Source organism: Nematolebias whitei, chromosome 3 (genome assembly GCF_014905685.2).
Source record: "Nematolebias whitei isolate Nwh7 chromosome 3, NemWhi1, whole genome shotgun sequence".
Taxonomy (NCBI): Eukaryota; Metazoa; Chordata; class Actinopteri; order Cyprinodontiformes; family Rivulidae; genus Nematolebias; species Nematolebias whitei.
Window position 1 is genome coordinate 31,749,011 of NC_056500.1, and position 19,248 is coordinate 31,768,258.

Sequence of the window (19,248 nt, forward strand, 5' to 3'; positions counted from 1 at the left end):
ATATATATATATATATATATATATATATATATATATATATATATATACACACAATATATATGTGTGTGTTTGTATATATATATGTGTTTATTTGTGAACCATTCCATTGTAGATCTGGCTTTATGTTTTGGATCATTGTCTTGTTGGAAGATAAATCTCCGTCCCAGTCTCAGACCTCTTGCAGACTCAAACAGGTTTTCTTCCAGAATGGTCCTGTATTTGGCCCCATCCATCTTCCCATCAATTCTGACCATCTTCCCTGTCCCTGCTGAAGAAAAGCAGGCCCAAACCATGATGCTGCCACCACCATGTTTGACAGTGGGGATGGTGTGTTCAGGGTGATGAGCTGTGTTGCTTTTACGCCAAATATATTGTTTTGCATTGTGGCCAAACAGTTCGATTTTGGTTTCATCTGACCAGAGCACCTTTTTCCACATGTTTGGTGTGTCTCCCAGGTGCTTGTGACAAACTTTAAACAACACTTTTTATGAATATCTTTGAGAAATGTCTTTCTTCTTGCCACTCTTCCATAAAGGCCAGATTTGTGCAGTGTACAACTGATTGTTGTCCTATGGACAGACTCTCTCACCTCAGCTGTAGATCTCTGCAGTTCATCCAGAGTGATCATGGGCCTCTTGGCTGCATCTCTGATCAGTCTTCTCCTTGTTCGAGATGAAAGTTTAGAGGGACGGCCAGGTCTTGGTAGATTTGCAGTGGTCTGATACTCCTTCCATTTCAGTATGATTGCTTGCACAGTGCTCCTTGGAATGCTTAAAGCTTGAGAAATCTTTTTGTATCCAAATCCGGCTTTAAACTTTTCCACAACAGTATCTCAGACCTGCCTGGTGTGTTCCTTGGTCTTCATGATGCTCTCTGCGCTTTGAACAGAACCCTGAGACTATCACAGAGCGGGTGCATTTATACAGAGACTTGATTACACACAGGTGGATTCTATTTATCATCATCAGTCATTTGGGACAACATTGGATCATTCATAGATCCTCACTGAACTTCTGGAGTGAGTTTGCTGCACTGAAAATAAAGGGGCCCAATAATATTGCACGCCCCACTTTTCAGTTTTTTATTTGTTAAAAAAGTTTGACACATCCAATAAATTTCATTCCACTTCACGATTGTGTCCCACTTGTTGTTGATTCTTCACAAAAAATTAAAATTTTATATCTTTATGTTTGAAGCCTGAAATTTGTCAAAAGGTTGAAAAGTTCAAGGGGGCCGAATACTTTTGCAAGGCACTGTAGTTAAGGTAGGTACAAGAAACGTACAAAAAATACTGTTTGAAAAATATCTATATGTACCAATAAGCTTTTTGAAACCATTGTAAAAAAAATAAATAGTTGTAACAGTCATTTCTAGACATTTATAGCCAAAATCTGGTATGTTTGTTGTCTAAAGAAATCCCCAAAACATAAAATTCAGATTATGGGGAGACCAAATCACACACCAGGTGGCAGTCCCCATCAAAGTTTGTCCCGGAACTTTTCTAGTACAAATAATATTCCTTCAGATTATTAAATAGCATTTGTTCAAATAAAACCAAAGAAAAAAGAAGGTCAGTAAAAGGCTTATAGCCAGGTTACTGTATATCTCTCCAGTGCTTTACGACACCATAAAATACAGTGCCCTGAGACAGCCTCTGTTGTGATTTGGCGCTATATAAATAAACTGAATTGAATTAAAATATAAAATTATCTCCAGTTGCCTTATCATCTCTAGCTATTAAAGACTAACATCCATCCATTATCTTTACCCGCTTATTCCATTTTGGGTCATGGGGGTCGCTGGTGCCCATGTCCAGCAATCACTGTGCGAGGGGCGGGGTACACCCTGGATGGGTCTCCAGTCCATCACAGGGCCACATAGAGACAAACGAGACAAACAACCATTCACTCTCTCACTCACACCTAGGGCCAATTTAGAGTTACCAATTAGCCTAACTTGAATGTTTTTGGTCTGTGGGATGAAACCGGAGTACCCGGAGAAAACCCACGCATGCACGGAGAGAACATGCAAACTCCACCCAGAAAGGCCCCTGGACCGGGTTTGAACCAAGGACCTGCTCACTGAGAGGCAGCAGCTCTACCAGTTGCTCCACCGTGCTGCCCAAAGACAAACATAAACAAATAAAAAACATCTCAAAACCCAGAGGCAGGAAGGTGAAAAGCAGAGACCTCTGTTGAAAATTCAGTTTTATTTGATCATTGCTGATGTCTTTCTTGCTAAAGGTGCTAACACACCTGTATGTTTGTCTGGAGGTCCCACTGATGCTAATCAATAAATTTGAGAGCACTGTGGAAGCAGCAAGGCTGGAACCAGTTTTCACTTTGTTTTAATATTTTGTCTTAGTTTTGTTTGATTAAAAAATGTGGTGTAGTAGGTCTTGTATTGGAAATCAGAGATTGTAGTAGCTTTTTATTTTGTCCAAATTTATGAAAGTTGTGAGGTAAAACAAAGACCCAAGTAAAACTACACACCAAATAAAATAATCGATGCTTTCCAGCATCAAATTCATGCTCAGTAATCCAGGTAGATAAATCCAACAAAGTTAAGTCAGGTTATCTGGACAGTTTCTTTTTGTTGAAACGTTTTGCCTATCCAAAGGACTTCAAAAGTCCCAGGAGCCACAACAAACTCAGTCTTATAAATACCAACTTACATAGTGGGTCGACCAGTTTGATTGTGATAAGGTGGTTTCTGGAGTCCGCCCTCTCCCCTGCTGGCTATCTAACTGGATTATTGAGCATGAACTTTGATATTTTGAACCACTTTGGCCATGACTGCCTCAAGAGCCAGCGGGGGAGAGGGCAGACTCCAGAAAACATCTTAGTACCATCAAATAATCATCAGTCATCATCAAATAAGACTGAGTTTGTTGTAGCTCCTCAGACTGATCCAGAGGACCTGACTTAATTTTGTTGGAACACTTTCCAGTGTTTCCCCTACCATACATTACTTGCCTTGGCAGGGCACTCATCTCTGGTTATTTTTGTCAACGAGGGTGGGGGTGAGGTGAGTAGAGATGGCTCATCGTGAGGGAATCGGAGCGCTATCTCTAGCTTTTTAGCTAGCGCGTCTGTATTGTGCACCATTAGCTTAGCACTACAGCAATGTGCTCACTGCTTCCTGTAGCCCATGACCCCTCTTGACCTGAAAAAATGACATATGAACAAATCTGTTCTTAGTCTTTTGAAATAACTTATATGTTGTCCTGTAAATTCTGTAACAAGCACCAGGTTTTCCTCCTTATCGCTAACAGAGTTTCAGTAATACAGACCTTGTGGATGAAGAGCCCTTGCTGTTGGAGAGGAGCTTCTTAACCCCACAGTGGAGATGTTATGCCAAGTACATCAGCTCCCAGCAGCTGCTCCTTACCTTCCTCCCTGCTACCTTTGCAGGTACTCCTGTAGATTGATTTTGTTTCCCACCAAAGTAGGTGAAGGCAGAATGTTTGTGTACAGTATATGTGTCTGTTACTAAAATATATCTCATTTAATTGAAACTGTTTAAAGTGGATGTTTATCTACAACCGATTACCTTTTGGAATCAACCCAATCTAAGAAGAATGCAACAACAAACTGACTTTAAAAACACAAACTACTATTATAACTCAACCAGTTTAACAAATATTGAGCTATAATTCACTTGCTTTAATTTTATGATATTACATGAAAACATGCATACTATTGTTAAAAGTTAGATCAACATCGCCCTGTCATTTCTCATCAGAAGTTGATCTTTGTCTAAAACTCTGGCGTGAGAGGAGGCGGGTGATATGCATTCTTTTTAAGGAATGTTAGGACTTCAATATTTGTTTTTATTTAGTGTAAAAACACATGCTCTTATTGGAAAACGGATAATGTAGAAGTTGTTTATTTTGCAGATCTTCTGATGCTAATGGCGCCACCAGAGGGAACTGAGCCTCAGAGTACTACCAGTACCCAGGAGGACGACACTCTGACTCCCAGCAACATGTCTCAGGCAGACTCCTTGTCAGGATCCACTAGTGGTCCAGACAGGTCTGAGTCTGGACACAGTTCAGCCTATAAACTGTGCAGGACAACCAGAGGTGGGCTCACGTCCCCTTCCCTCTCACCAGACTCTGAACACCACACTGAACCTGCTGAGTTCCTGTGCTTGGACCCAGTCAGTTTGAGCAGCAGACAGTTAGAGAAAGAAGCTGGGACACCGAGCTTAGGTTGGTTTAAAAGTTGAGTCATATAGGCCGAGTGTCTTCAAGAAACAGGGCCGCACACTTTTAAACACAACATGAAGGACTGATGATCTGATGAACATGTCTTACGTTCTTCCTGGTCTAGGTCTGGGAGATAAAGAAGGAGTCCAGTTCTCTGAACCCCAGAAGTCAGATTTTCACATCAACTTCAGCCGACAGATGTCACAGCACAATACTGGCGCCAGCAGCTGTTTGAGGTGTCCTGTTTATGTCTACAACTGCTCATGGGAGCACCTGAAAGAGCAGCTGGTCCACCCAAATTCAAACCGCCAGCCCAAAGACATCTTCTTTAGGTGAGGAACGTCTTCAGGGGAGGAGCTTCTTCAGGTCAAGAGCTCACCGTCAGAAGGGTTGGGGGTTAAAATGTTTTAGAAGCACTCAATTCCAGACGTTAAAGATTTTGAATACATTTTAAATGTCAAAGATGGATTTTGGCAGCATGGTGGCTCAACTGAGTTGCTGCCTCTCAGCAAGATACCATACCATACCACTTTATTTATAAAGCACTTAAAACAGCTACAAGGCCAACATGGTTGTTGGTTCAAATCCTGTCTGGGGGGCCTTTCTGGGTAGAGTTTGCATGTTCTCTGTGCATGCGTGAGTTTTCTCCGGGTACTCTGGTTTCCTCCTACAAACCAAAAACATGCATGTTAGGCTGATTGGTAACTCTAAATTGTTCGTAGGTGTGAATGAGAGAGAGTGAATGGTTGTTTGACCAGTTTGACTCTGTGTCCCTGTGATGGACTGATGACCTGTCCAGGGTGTGGGTAGGAGCACCAGTGATCCCCGCCATCTATAAAGGAAAGCGAATCTGTTAAAAAAAAAAAAAAGACTGAAGTTACTGAGGTGAAGAGTTTTGGCCTTAATTACAAACCGGATTCCAAAAAAGTTGGGACACTAAACAAATTGTAAATAAAAACTAAATGCAATGATGTGGAGATGGCAAATATCAATATTTTATTCGTAATATAACATAGATGACAGATCAAAAGTTTAATCTGAGTAAATGTAACATTTTAAAGGAAAAATATGTTGATTCAAAATTTTACAGTGTCAACAAATCCCAAAAAAGTTGGGACAAGTAGGAATAAGTGTCTGGAAAAAGGAAATTGAGCATATAACGAACAGCTGGAAGACCAATTAACACTAATTAGGTCAATTGACAACATGATTGGGTATAAAAAGATCTTCTCAGAGTGTCAGTGTCTCTCAGAAGCCAAGATGGTAAGAGGATCACCAATTCCACCATTGTTGTGCAGAAAGATAGTGCAGCAATACCAGAATGGTGTTACCCAGCGTAAAATAGCAAAGACTTTTAAGTTATCATCATCAACCTTGCATAACATCATCAAAAGATTCAGAGAATCTGGAACAATCGCTGTGCGTAAGGGTCAAGGCCGTAAAACTCTACTAGATGCTCGTGATCTCCGGGCCCTTAAACGTCACCGCACCTCAAACAGGAATGCCACTGTCAAGGAAATAACAGAATGGGCTCAGGAATACTTCCAGAAAGCATTGTCGGTGAACACAATCCACCGTGCCAGTGCCGTTGCCAGCTGAAACTCTACAGTGCAAAGAGGAAGCCATTTCTAATCAAGCTTCACAAGCTCAGACGTTTGCACTGGGCCAGGGGTCATTTAAAATGGAGTGTGGCAAAATGGAAGACTGTTCTGTGGTCAGATGAGTCATGATTTGAAGTTCTTTATGGAACACTGGGACGCCATGTCATCCAGACCAGAGAGGACAAGGATAGCCCAAGTTGTTATCAACGCTCCATTCAGAAGCCTGCATCACTGATGGTATGGGGTTGCATGAGCGCTTGTGGCATGGGCAGCTTGCATGTCTGGAAAGGCACCATTAATGCAGAGAACTATGTTCAGGTTCTAGAACAACATATGCTCCCATCTAGACGTCATCTCTTTCAGGGAAGACCCTGCATTTTTCAACACGATAATGCCAGACCACATTCTGCAGCAATCACAACATCATGGCTACGTAGGAGAAGGATCCAGGTACTGAAATGGCCAGCCTGAAATCCAGATCTTTCACCTATAGAGAACATTTGGCGCATCATAAAGAGGAAGGTGCGACAAAGAAGGCCCAAGACGATTGAACAGTTAGAGGCCTGTATTAGACATGAATGGGAGAGCATTCCTATTTCTAAACTTGAGAAACTGGTCTCCTCTGTCCCCAGACGTCTGTTGAGTGTTGTAAGAAGAAGGGGGGATGCCACACAGTGGTAAAAATGGACTTGTCCCAACTTTTTTGGGATTTGTTGACGCCATGAAATTTGGAAACAACAGATTTTTCCCTTAAAATGATACATTCTCTCAGTTTAAACTTTTGATCTGTGATTTGTGTTCTATTTTGAATAAAATGTTAGATGTTGGCACCTCCACATCATTGCTTTCAGTTTTTATTCACAATTTGTTTAGTGTCCCAACGTTTTTGGAATCCGGTTTGTATTTTCATTCAGAACAACAATCTTTTCAACTGTGTTCTTCTTGTCCTTTGGCAGATCTTTGTCTCAGGACCGCGGCAGTCCATCCCCCTGGGCAGAACTCCTTGCTCAGCCTCACAAACACAAGGAACTGGCTAACTATTGCAGCCTGCTGCAGGAGCACTATCACCAGAGCTACGTCAGAGGTGATTTCCTATTTAAGACTCTGGGCATGGGGCAGAGGTCATGCATTACATCTTTTTATAGCTAGTATAAAACTGAACTGGTTATATCCATTAATTCTCAGTCAGGTCATCTGGACAGTTTTTTTTTTTTATAGAGATGTTTCGCCCTCTATCCGGAGGGCTTCAACAGTCTGATGGTGAAATGTCTCTATGAAAAAGAAACTGTCCAGATGACCTGACTCAGAATTGTTGGATTTGATACCTGGATGATTGAGCATGAACTTTGTTGAACTGGTTATAGTTTAGAAAAACAGACATGAAACCTGTTTATTCTCACTTAACTACATTCAGCACCAGTGAGCAACAACAATACTGGTGCTCTCAGTTACCTCAACATCAGGTACCCGGTACATTCTGGAAAACTGCTTGAGTCAGAGGAAAGAAATTTGTGGCTTTAGTTCCATATTTTCTTTTACATAAATTAAATATGTAAACACTTAATTGATTAACTACACTAAAAACAAAACAAATGGTTTTCTATTATGTAGTTTGAGGATGTTTCTAAACTCAAAACCGTAGAGTGTGCATCTTATGTAGCTTTAAACTGCATTAAATAGTTAATTTATATAGATTAATTTTACTCCTCTCTGTCCTGAGGGTCATTAGGTCCAGTATTTATTTACCTTTTATTTTTATTTACCATGACTGAGAATCTACACCAGCACGGAGGTGGTTCCAGCCCAGTTTAAAAGCTCAAGAACTGTATTTTTCATCTGTGTGGAGCTCTACTCTGACAGAAAACATATCCAAATGTAAAAACCACACTAAAAATAAACAAATAATTATTAAAAACTGGTGCAAATTTGCCTATATTAATTTCTTAAGGGTACTTCAGTAGATTAGGAGTGGGTACAAGGTGTTCAATGATAAAGGTTCACAGTACTGCAGTATTGCAAGCTGTGTACATGGAAATATGTTGTGCTTTTCGAACACTGGCTCCACAAAACATTGGCTCATTGCCATCTGGTTGCAAACAATCTGCATTTTGTTAGTCTGGAAGGAAAACTTCCTGCTATTATGAGTCCCCAATTAGTCTCTTACAATTGGAGCCCAGTGAGATAGTGTTTTATTTAGGAGTCTACAGTTTTCACTGCAGCTATAGGTAGTGATGGTGAACTGATTTGTTAACTCTGTTCAAAAGACAACAAGAAGAAACCAAGTTGTATCCTCGTGGTCCCTGAATGATATAAGATCCAAATGTATTTTCGTTGTGCTTTGCTACAATGATTATAAAGCTGATTCTGATTCTGATGTTGTTAGGACAAGTTATCCTCACACAGTATTTCATCAATAAGCATTTGATTTTCTTTTTCTTCTGCACTTAGTTTGATTATTTATTTGACCTTTTGTACCTTTGGTGAAAATCATATTGGATGGAAGAGACGCACGCATACAGTAGCACACAAGGCTTCATGGCCATAAACATCTGGGCTGCATGAACCTATTGACCGAGGGTCTAGGCAGACCTTAGTGGACATGTAAAGATGAAGAAATTTACATCACAGCAGAACAGATGTGGAAAGCAGTTCTCAAAAAAAAAAAAAAAAAACACCTAAATAAAATGAAAACTTAAGATCTGTTGAGCATAAATGTGAAATACGACAAAACATATGTTGCCTTTAAATGAGGCATAACTTCCAAAACTTGTGACAATGCTGAAAACAAATGAAATGCTGCCTGAACAGATTGCTGATCAGAACAGCCACCTAGCTGGTGATCATTTATCAAGTTTTGGATTCTTATTCAAGAACAAAAGCCTATTCACTGCAGCAGGCTTCAGTTAAGACCTATTACACGTAATAACGTTCCTTCCTGTGCTGGACAACCCTTCAGAGGCTGCGCAGTGGCTTGGATGCACAGATATTTTTTTTGCCAAATGGCTAACTTGAGGAAAGTTAACTTCATGCACCTTCCACTAGTTAAGAGGATCACTCTCACTATCTGCTGGTGTTGAGCGCTGTTTGTACCGGCAGTTTTCGAGCGTGGGGGGAGGGAGGTTCAGCGTGAGGGAAGAGGCAGCGAGCGATGTCTTTAGCTTTTGAGCTAGCTAGTATTATGTGTGGGAGCTTAGTGTTACACCAGTACCAACAGGTGTGTGTAGGGGGGCAGTTTGGTTTGGTAGGTGGCGCGCTTGGTTCTGTTAACGGGGCAGGGAGCCCCGCTTGTATAATGGTAGGGGAAACACTGATGTATTTATGCCATGAAATGAGCATATCATGATATCATTTATTTTCCCGTGCAAGTTTTTTTTACTAGTATTATCGTGAATATGATATGGCCCAGCCCTAGTTTGCAGTCTCTGCGGCTTGATTTAGGAGTGAAACTCCTCCATTGTGTCTTGTCATCATCTGTTACTACTGGATCCTATGCCATGTGGCTGGTAAGAAACAGATCCAGTCACTGCACCCACTTTAACACCTACAGTAACTTGGTAACAAACATGATTTCAGATTTAGCAAAGCACAATACTTAAATCAAAACATAATGAAATAAAAGTCTAAATTAATAAAAGTACTAAAAAAGCTAAAAGAACACAAAAATATTACTTAACTGCAGTAATGTGAGCAAACTTATTCCCTTCCATCTCTGGCAGCATCATTGTGTCTGAGCAGGTGCCAACCAATGTGAAACTTCATGTTGGAGACAGAGCTGAACTTGAAATGATTAGTTTTAAAACACAGATGAATTGTATAAGTGAAACTTGTCTTTATGGTCCTCAGGTGTGTACCGAAGTCTGCAGCAGTCCTACAGCATCAGCTACCAGGATGTCCTGATGGCAATGGACTACTGTGAAGAATCACTGCAGGAGATTGACATCACCACCTTCCTGCAGACCCTCTGTGGACACATCAGGACTTTTAAGGAAAGCAGAAAGGCTCCAAACTCCAGGGAGAGCCCCCAACCTTCAAGGAGCATTGGAGAGACAAATGATGGGCGAGCAGATACCAAGGCAGTCCTAGGCTCCATGTGCAGGTAAGATCCACAAATGAAATGACAGAAAAAGTGGAATTATTATTTTTTTAGATTATCATCATTTTTTTGTTGCTACTACTCAATTTGTCTTATTGTCTTGAATGTTTCTGTGCAGCACCAAAACAACGTGCTGTTTTCTATTTTGCTGTGTAGCTGCTTCTAGGCGTAAGAAAGGTCCCTATTGATTGTGACAAATTGCGTTGCCATGTCAAAATCTACTCCAGAGAAACGCTCATCTCTAAAACTACAATCATTTACTGTTCAAATCCCTCAGCAATGGAGGACATTGGTGTACAGCTTGTTTTTTAAGTCCTTCCTCTGCATAGATATCTATCTACAGTTTTTAAATATATTCATAATTCTCGTGCTAATAAAGTCATGACTACAATGTTAGATGAAATATGTGTCAAACTGTGAATTATGACTGGTCATTTCACTGAGCAATAATAGAATGTGTCCTGCAGAAAGGTCTGCAGATTGCAGACAGCAAAAGACTTATTCAGTCATGACTGAAGAAATGTTTCAACAAAGAAGAATCTGTCCAGATTATCTGATTAACCTTGTTATATTTATCTAATTATAGGGGTGCAGGAAACAATGGTTTTTAAAGAATCTGGATCCTTAGTCCTGGCGATTCCGAATCGATTCTAAAGGCCCATAAATCGATTTTAAGTTGTGTTTAAGTTTAAATTTTTTCCGCTCCTACTCCCGAGCGTACTGCATGTCGCATTACGTGTCCGCTCGGCTGCCGTAGAATTTTGTCCGTGTAAGCCACCGTACAGCAAGCTAGTTAACCAGCTCCCTTTATCTGAATGGAGTCTGCTAGCATGGAGGAGGGGGAAAGCGCAATTCAACCCGCTCCTTCGTCTTTAAAGTAATTTCAGATCCTACAATGTTCCGGGGGAAGACAGAGCTTAACAAGAGCACAGTTGTTTGCAAGAAGTGTAAAATAAAATTGCGGTACAGTATTTCGGAAATACAACAAAGTGTATGGAAGATGAAAGCGAAAGCAGCCGACCAGCAAACTCTGCAACAAACTTCCAGGCTCCCCCAAAGGCTGCGAAGATTTCCTTCTCCATCTCCTGCTATATCACAAAGAATTTACAAGCAGACAGCTCAGTGGAAGTTGAGGGATTTAGGTTTATTTTTAATACGCTGGACCCAACATAAATGATTCCTTCAAATAGATTTTAGTGATAAACCTGCCCCACAACGCCACCATGATACAAAAATAAAGTGGGAGAAGCTCTGATTAATGCACCAGCTGCAGCTCAAAGGTAACTGTTTTTTATCATAAAACTTATAGACAAGTTGTGCAACAAACTTAATGTAATTTGTCTTTTTAACAAGTTGAACAGAGGCCAGCTGAGACACATCGCCTGGAGCCAGTTCTAAATGATATAATTTATGGTTGATAAATTACAGTTCAGAAGAGTTTTCGTGCAGACTTGCACAGGTTTTGAAATTTTGTTAAAGATTTACCAAATATGAATCAATAGGGTTAAGACTATAAAGTTTGTATATTTTATATTAGGTTAAGTTTTGAAAATATAACAAATGTTAGAGCAATATGGTTAAAAAAAAAACTGTGAAGTCTGTATTTTATGTTGAGTTAAGGTTAATGTACTATGGTAGGCTGAAGTCTTTGTTTACTTTTGTATTTGTATATTTTGAATTATTTGTCTGTGATGGACTGGAGACCTGTCCAGGTGTCCCCCGCCTCTCACACAGTGGTGGCTGGACATGGGCACCCATGACCCCTGTGACTCGAAAAGGAAGAAGTGGATAAAGATGATGGATGGACAAATTATTTGTTCCTAGATTATTTTTTTTTAGAAAAATCCAGGCAACTAAGCTAACCTAATACAGAATTTTATGCACGCCTATATTTGTTCCTATTTTTGGTATAAACATAAAATGATGGAAAAATATTTGATACAGTAAGGAACATAAAATTGTTTTAAATAAATGTTCCATTTGTTTACATTGTTGTTTATTCTTTTCAGCTTAAAATTCTTGTTTTAAATAAATGTTCTATTTGTTTACATTGTTGTTTGTTCTTTTCAGCGTGTCAGTTACATAATTGAAACTAAATTTATTACCATTTCAATAGAAAAATGTTTCCTGAATCGAAAAGTCACTCTTGAATCGAATTGCGACACCAAAAATCGTAATCTAATCGATTTGCCAGACACAGATTCGCACCTCTATCTACCTAGATTATTGAACATGCCTCAGTTATCATACATTTTATTCAAATTAATGCCAGCTTGCGATTTAATAATGATAAAAAATCTTTAAAGTGAGTTCTCACAGAGTGTGGAAGTCAACAGGAGTATTGTTTCTGTGGTGATTCTAGCAGTATTGAAGTGGAAGAATCCTGTGAAGCTGAATCTGGGGGGAGGCTCCATACTTCCACACCACCATCAGGCCTGAGTCAGTCCAAGGTCCCAGAGTTTCCTCTGAGCTTGCTGCAAACGCAGCCCCAGTGTCAAGTGTATCCAGACCTGCACAGAATCATTCAGGTACTATCTCATGCTGGAAATTATGATTTACTTGAAATCCAAAATACTTTTCAGACTTATTTACAGGAATGTTTACCAAGGAGTTTCTTTGAATTCTGTTTGTAGTGATTTTTGACAGTCTGGTCTGTTCAAAACACACTACTGTAAAAGTCCAGTTTGCTGTGTGGACTCTTTTGATGAGCCTTATACTTTTGTTGGATGCAACTGGGACCCTGTGTACACAATTTCAATCCACCACATGTACCACATGAGGTGTGAATGACAATAAAGAAACCTTGACCTTGACGGGTCATATTAATAAAATAAATAATCTTTTTCCGTCATAACTTTATTCTTTTATCATTTTTGTCTGAGCAACATGGAAAGTATTATTCAGTGCTTGATCTGCATTATCATGTAGCATCCTATGTTTTCACTCACCATAGTCATTGTCCCAAACCTTTAACTCTGAAACCTGTTGTTAGAGTGATACGTTGTTGATAAGAGGTGTTCGGATTGATCGGCCACCGATAGTGATCGGCCTATTTCCGTTAAAAAGTGTGTGATCGGCCGATACCGATCAATGCCTTTCAGTGCTGATCATAAAAACCATTCTATCCCTTTGCGGCATGCAGAGGTCCAGCGGTATATATATTTAAACAATGTTTTGAGATTTATTTGACTTTCTGCACTTTTTAGTCTGTTGAGAGCCTTAACATTTTCAATCTGTCAAAGATTCTGTTGCTGATAGCATGTACATTTTTTTCAGTTGTCCTTTAGACTAAATAGTTGCTGTATTGTGCCAGCTAGTTTTTTTTTATTTTTGTCTTGAAAAAGTAAATAAAAACATTTTTGCCCAAACTAAGGTGATTTTATTGTTCCCTTTTTACAGAACACATAGCAAGTAGCACTCATCTTAACCAATTCAAACATTTTATAGCCAAATCATGTGATTGGTATCGGGGATTGGTATTGATGGTCAGCACAATGCGTGATCGGTATCGACAGAACAAAACCTGATCGGAGCATCCCTACTGATGATCATTCTTGGCTATTACCAAAGCAAATTCCAGCCTAAATTACCTAAAAATTAATGAGCTGAAGCTGAAAGAACCCCAATAGTCCATAAAAAAACTAATATTAGTGGAAAAGTAAGTGAAATGAAAGACCTCATTCTTGTCTACGTGATCTGAAGGGTCTGTTGAACTGGAGGGTCTTCACTAAACTCTGGACAGTAATTAAAAAAAAAAAAGTCAAACATTTTGGGTTTACTGATGAGGGAAAATGGCTTTTTTTATCTGTGCTTTTTGAAAATTGCCATTAAATGTTTTGTTAATATTTTGATTGTTTTTTTTTTTTACTAAGTGCATTTAAAGATTTCAATATTTTTAAAGTTAATATGTTTGTTTCTGAGTGAGATAAGTTTGAAAGACGACTATTATGGAAAATTTGTTTTAAATAGCATTTTTAAGCAGGTACATAAGATGGCTAGTTTTTCTCCTAAGCAACATGAATGCTCAAAGTTACAAAGTTAAATGGCAACACAAAGATCTAAAGGAAATGAATATTTATTATATTGTTTTGTTATGGTGTTTTGAACCACTTTGACATGACTGTTGACGAGGGAGAGGGCAGACCCCGGTGGAGAGGGAGTGTCCCAGAGGCCATCATGGCACCAGCATAACTGGTTTTTCCACTTTGGAGTATGCTGTTGGAGGAGAATCACTTTTGTTTGGTGGTTCCTCAGACTGAAGAAGTCTGCTGGATGATGGACGAAATGTCTCGGCACAAAAAAGAAACCGTCCAGATGACCTGACTGAACATTGTTGGATTTTATACTTGGATTATTAAGCATGGACTTTGTTGAATAGTTATTATTCATTTATAATATAATTTATTTTACATTACATACTTTTTAATAATTGGTATTACTTTAGAGAAATTTAATTTCACTTTGACATTGAAGTTTGAAATTTTGTGTGTTTAGTTTTGTAAAGAAGCTAATGAATTTATATTGACCACAACTGATTTATGACTGCCATAAAATAATAAAACATACAAGGGAGTGAATACTTTTTATAGGTGCTGTACCTAACCCTAATTTCTTGTATGATTGATAATTTATTTTATTTTCCTGTTAAATGCTTTGTGAATGTTATTAATGGTGTGTGCCCTGTTGTTCCGTTCATCCAAGTGAAGATGTGAGCAACAGAAGTCTAACACAATGTGTTATTCATGTACTGTATCTACTGTCTGTAAAAGGCTTTACACTTAGGTTAAAAATGACAATGTCATAAACAAATAAAGGTTTTTTCATTTATCTTTTCAACTGATCACTTTACAGAACAAATTCATGGACATCCTGTCTCAGTATTTTAAAAGTGTGCCCTCCAATCCACACTACTTCTTTTATTGTTACCCGTCGATGAAGAAAGATGTGAGTTTCATTTATATTTTTTATATATTTTATCCACTATATTATATACTTTGGTTATACTGTTATTTTTATTCCAAATTTTGAAACACTTTTCAACAATGTACAATCTCTGTGAGTGAAGAAACAGTTTCTCCATCCTTTGCTAAATAAGTAATATGAAACCAGGTAGGATTGTAGAAACAGATTACATCATGTAAAGAGAAGCACATGCCTCAGTTCCCAGTGAATTAACCTCTGCTTTGTGTATTCTGAACTCAGGTGAACTCAGAAGATGGAGTGTCAGAGAAGATACCCAGTGAAGAGCTGCTTTCAGAGGCTGAGCCGGCAACTGAAGAAGGTTAGCATCTTGTAGTCAGTCCTAACCAGTTAGATACACACTCGTTCTGTTAGTAAACCCTACTACTGGAAGGCAAAGATGCTTATGTTTTTGCTCATATTTGCTGTGCTTTTGTTATTCACATCACTGTTTGAGTGTGACATCTCATGATAGAACATTAAATAGTGAATAACTATAATATTCAAGGTCCGACCAAAACAGCTTTTCATTTGCTCAACACAAGATAATCTTAGTCTAAACCTCTAGCGTGAAATGTAGTGTGCAATACAGTATACATAACTTCACAAAATGCTAGCGACTTATTTATGGATTTTTTCCATATTTATAACCCAATTTTTGACCGAGATATGACCATTTTCATTCATTCATTCAAGACTTGCTCTTGTCAAGAGCGGACGCCTTTCCCCTCCTCTCCCTCTCCGCTTTGCTTTGCTCTGTCCTGTCTGTGAAACTGCTTTAGAGCCTCTTGTCTACAAATCTTCCGAATAATAATTCAGCTATGGATTTGGTCAGTTGGTCCCTCAACGCAATTGATAACATTTCTTCGAAGAGAAGACAAGATTTAGGCGAGCCAATTTGCCCTGTTGGCATGCATGCAGCTGGATATTTCATCAACTTGGAAGACTTGATAATGTGTCTATCTCTGCTGTCAATCGTGGATGTTAAGGACGCATATATAATTGGATTTATGATAACTGGCTTCCTACTTTTTGGATTTGGCTGGTTCCTGGTCTATCAACAAACACGAAAGTCGCAGGCAGCAAATTTGGGCCCTGGTCAGGCTTCCTGCCTTATGATGGCTTGGTTCGTGCCTCAAGCACCCAGACTCAAATGCTTTTGGCAGGAAGGATCAGATCTCTGGGAATTACTCTCAGGCACGGTCCAATGGCGCGGCCATTTAATTTGGACATTTCGGAACTGAGAGGACCGACACAGACTCAAGGTAGACAGTCAGTAAAGTTCTGCCTGTCCCCATAACAATCATGTTTATCTGAATTCGGCTCCCTGACTGGCTTTGACAGGCCATCTTATCTTAATTCGCCTTGAAGCTCTGTACACCTTGATGTAAGCCCCTGTAAGCCCCTCTCCCAACGAGGAAATCTACAGACCGATCTGATGGGCCCAGCTTAATAAACATTGTCATCATTTCAGGACTCTTTGGATTCCATCTGACGTCGTCCTTGGCCGTCCTCGGCACCCCCCGAGAGTGTCTCTGGACATGTTCACCGGCCTTGCCCCCCTACCCCCCGAAATGTTGGCGTCATTAAGTGCTTGTGTCTGAGGTTTTTTTTTTCATGCCTTTAATCTTCAGCCAAAGATTAAAAGCATGTTAGGATTTTTTTTCCCTCCAAAACCTATGTTGTCACTTTCACCACTTACTGTCTGTCCAAACACGTCTCACTTGTAAATGAGTTTTCAAGGCTCACTGTAATTTATCTGTTTACATAAAGGTTGAATAAAAAAAATTCTGACATGGAAAATATTGAACACTACCATTTTCAGCTGCTAGATGGCACTTGAGTAGTATGGCATGCCGATGTGTCATGTAATCGGTAAAAGTGGCTATTAATGACACAATCGACTTGCCATAGACTGCCCCCGTCGTCCAGCTCTGGGATCATGCCTGGAGTAACCATGAAATCAGTTTCATCTCACTGCACCGCCCCAGCAAAATGCAGCTAATTTGACCACTGAAGTGCATTTATTAACTAAAAGTTCAACTGAGACACAACTTTGCTATATTGTCAAACAAACAAATAATTGTCTCATGTGTTTATCTTGTTAAATTTAGAAGAAATGCGCAGCGTTTCTCCTTCCTGATTTTCTCCCTCTATGTGCTCCTGGAGCACTGAGGCAGCGAATACTTTTGAAATGCATCTGATTTTATCATTAAAGTGCATTTATTAAGGAAATGTTAAACTGAGACACACCTTTACTATAATCTCAAACAAACAAATAATTGTTTTTAGGTGGTAATCTTGTTAAATTTCAATGAAACGCAGTGAGTCGTCCATTTGCGCGCTCCTGCTTCCATGAATTGGCTTTTAAAAATGCATCTTATTTGACTGTCAAAGTGCATTTATTAAGGAAAAATTAGACTGAGATACATTTCTACTATAATTTTGAGCAAACAAATAATTGTTTTTAATTGTTATTCTTGTTAAATTCTTGTTAAAGTCCTCCCGTCCACTCTCCCACTGCCGCCATTTGGTAGCCAATCAGTTTTTGGCACAACCCTGGCTCACATTTCCGAGTTCGGTCCACATTTCTGGGTTGTCAGCAGTGACGCATAATAAACACGACGTGTCAGTGGTGACGCATTTAGATGCAACGTATATGGTGAAGCGACTTATTTGGTTTTTTTCCACATTAATAGCCATATTTGGACTGATGTGACTTATACGGCAGTGCGACGTGTACGGCGGAAATTACGGTACTTTATTTAAGAGTGTCTATAACTCATTCCATGAAATTCTCAATTTTTCTGCATCTAAGCATAATATTTGATCATGCAAAGAAGAGATCATGCAATGCATGTTTTCCATCCTATTATGTTTTTAAATAGAGGTTGTCAGGGGATGAGTTTCCTGCACTTAGTTTCTAAGTTGATTTGGACTTTCAGAAGGAATATGCTTTGAGTCATCATGCATACGCAATTTCATACATCTTGCTTCTCATCTCTTGACAAATTTTATTTTGTGTATAAAGGCCGAAGTAGATATTTTGATTATCAAGAGTGCAAACCCTTTATGAAGAAAAATAAGATTCTGTTGTCCTACAATTTGTTGCTGCTTCAACACTCAAGAGTTGCTTGCCATGATGTAGGGCTTGGTGTGAGCTTTAGCAAAAAAAAAAAAGTAAGAACAATTATGAATTAGTAGCCTTTAGGTGTTAAAAGTAAGAAATTGTATTTTTTATTTATCATGAACATTTCCTTCTAAAGTCCAGATATTTTGAAACAATAGTATAGCTCTGATGATACCTGCTGCACATCATGGTTCTCATTGCTGTATGTACACATAAAGCAGTGGCGCTTTCAGAAGCTGATATGATAATGATGACTTTTTCTTTCGTGCCTAGACAACATGTCAGGCTGCTGCAACACGTCAGAAAGTGACACAGACCTGGTGGTGGAATATGAGGAGCATCTAGATTCCAGCTCCCATGGAGAAGATGAAGACCACTCCCTGACAGATTCCAACACAGTCAACCAAGACCAGGACTCCTTCAGCATCCTGGATGGAGACTCCCTGCTGGAGCCTGAAGTACCACAGCTGGACATGCCCCCCCTGTTTGTTCACATCACCTGTTCTGTCAATATGAAAAGCAGCCATGGTTCCATGCCCATACAAACACTTCCCACATGTCTGGGTGAGTACATGTTTTTTTTAATTCCTCTACAGTAGTGCCAAAGAATGATGGTTGTGAGATGCATGTTATCTGAGTACTCTGGGATCTGTAAAAGCATCTGTGTAGGATGATGACTCACACCTCTCCACTTCACTTCTTACTAGTGATTGGTTTGCATCAGTCACCTTCAAGGGTGCTTATTTTCACATACTTATGTACCCTCATGTCCCAAAAGTGCTGAACTGTAGAGCAGGTCGTCTCTCCAGAGAGAACCCTCTTTATGCGCAGTGGAAATTCCATCCAGAGGTGGTCTGACAGGGATGAGGGCAACAATATGTGGACCTGGTTGCCTCACAGGAAAACAATGTGTCCTCTGTTCTTCTCCCTGCACAATCAGAATTCACCTCTGGGGGTAGATACACTCCCCTACAAGGCCATAGCCCTCATTTCACCAACATTAGCTAATGTATGGCCTGTCAGTGATTCTTATTGTACTTCACTGGTCTCACTCACTAACACTGGTTAACGGCAATAACGCTCACCTCTGGGAGGAGCAGTGTTCTCTGCTTGCAAGCAAGGACCTACTGCCTCAGGTTCGAGAGCAAATTTTTCACCCCTACTGAGAAAAGCTGACTTTGTGGGCTTGGCCCATGAAAGATTCAATCTTTAATATGTAGTACTTCCACAGGGTGTGATTGAAACATTACAGAAT

General features: G+C 39.5%; 2 protein-coding genes across 2 annotated transcripts in view; both read left to right on the forward strand.

The window, feature by feature from the left end:
• LOC119407466 (KICSTOR complex protein SZT2) overlaps positions 1 to 4,040 on the forward strand; it is a 6,995-nt gene extending 2,955 nt beyond the window's left edge. Inside the window, exons 5-7 of the mRNA XM_037674292.1 lie at positions 3,275 to 3,413; positions 3,899 to 3,989; positions 4,031 to 4,040. Of these exons, the coding sequence (XP_037530220.1) occupies positions 3,275 to 3,413; positions 3,899 to 3,989; positions 4,031 to 4,040 (240 nt within the window). The remainder of the gene's footprint in view (positions 1 to 3,274; positions 3,414 to 3,898; positions 3,990 to 4,030) is intronic.
• A 368-nt stretch (positions 4,041 to 4,408) lies between these two features.
• Positions 4,409 to 18,605, forward strand: LOC119407467 (KICSTOR complex protein SZT2). Its single transcript, XM_037674293.1, has 8 exons — positions 4,409 to 4,542; positions 6,768 to 6,895; positions 9,655 to 9,907; positions 12,267 to 12,432; positions 14,756 to 14,848; positions 15,107 to 15,185; positions 18,267 to 18,477; positions 18,590 to 18,605. The coding sequence occupies exons 1-8, from the start codon at positions 4,409 to 4,411 to the stop codon at positions 18,603 to 18,605; spliced, it is 1,080 nt and encodes a 359-aa protein (XP_037530221.1).
• The last annotated feature ends 643 nt before the right edge of the window (positions 18,606 to 19,248 follow it).

What these genes read in the sequence shown, in the direction of transcription:
- LOC119407467 (XM_037674293.1), top strand. Translation starts at nt 4,409, where the DNA reads ATGTCACAGCACAATACTGGCGCCAGCAGCTGTTTGAGGTGTCCTGTT. An exon ending in TCACCAGAGCTACGTCAGAG is followed by an intron (nt 6,896 to 9,654) that starts GTGATTTCCTAT and finishes TATGGTCCTCAG; the next exon opens with GTGTGTACCGAAGTCTGCAG. An exon ending in TGAGCCGGCAACTGAAGAAG is followed by an intron (nt 15,186 to 18,266) that starts GTTAGCATCTTG and finishes TTTCGTGCCTAG; the next exon opens with ACAACATGTCAGGCTGCTGC.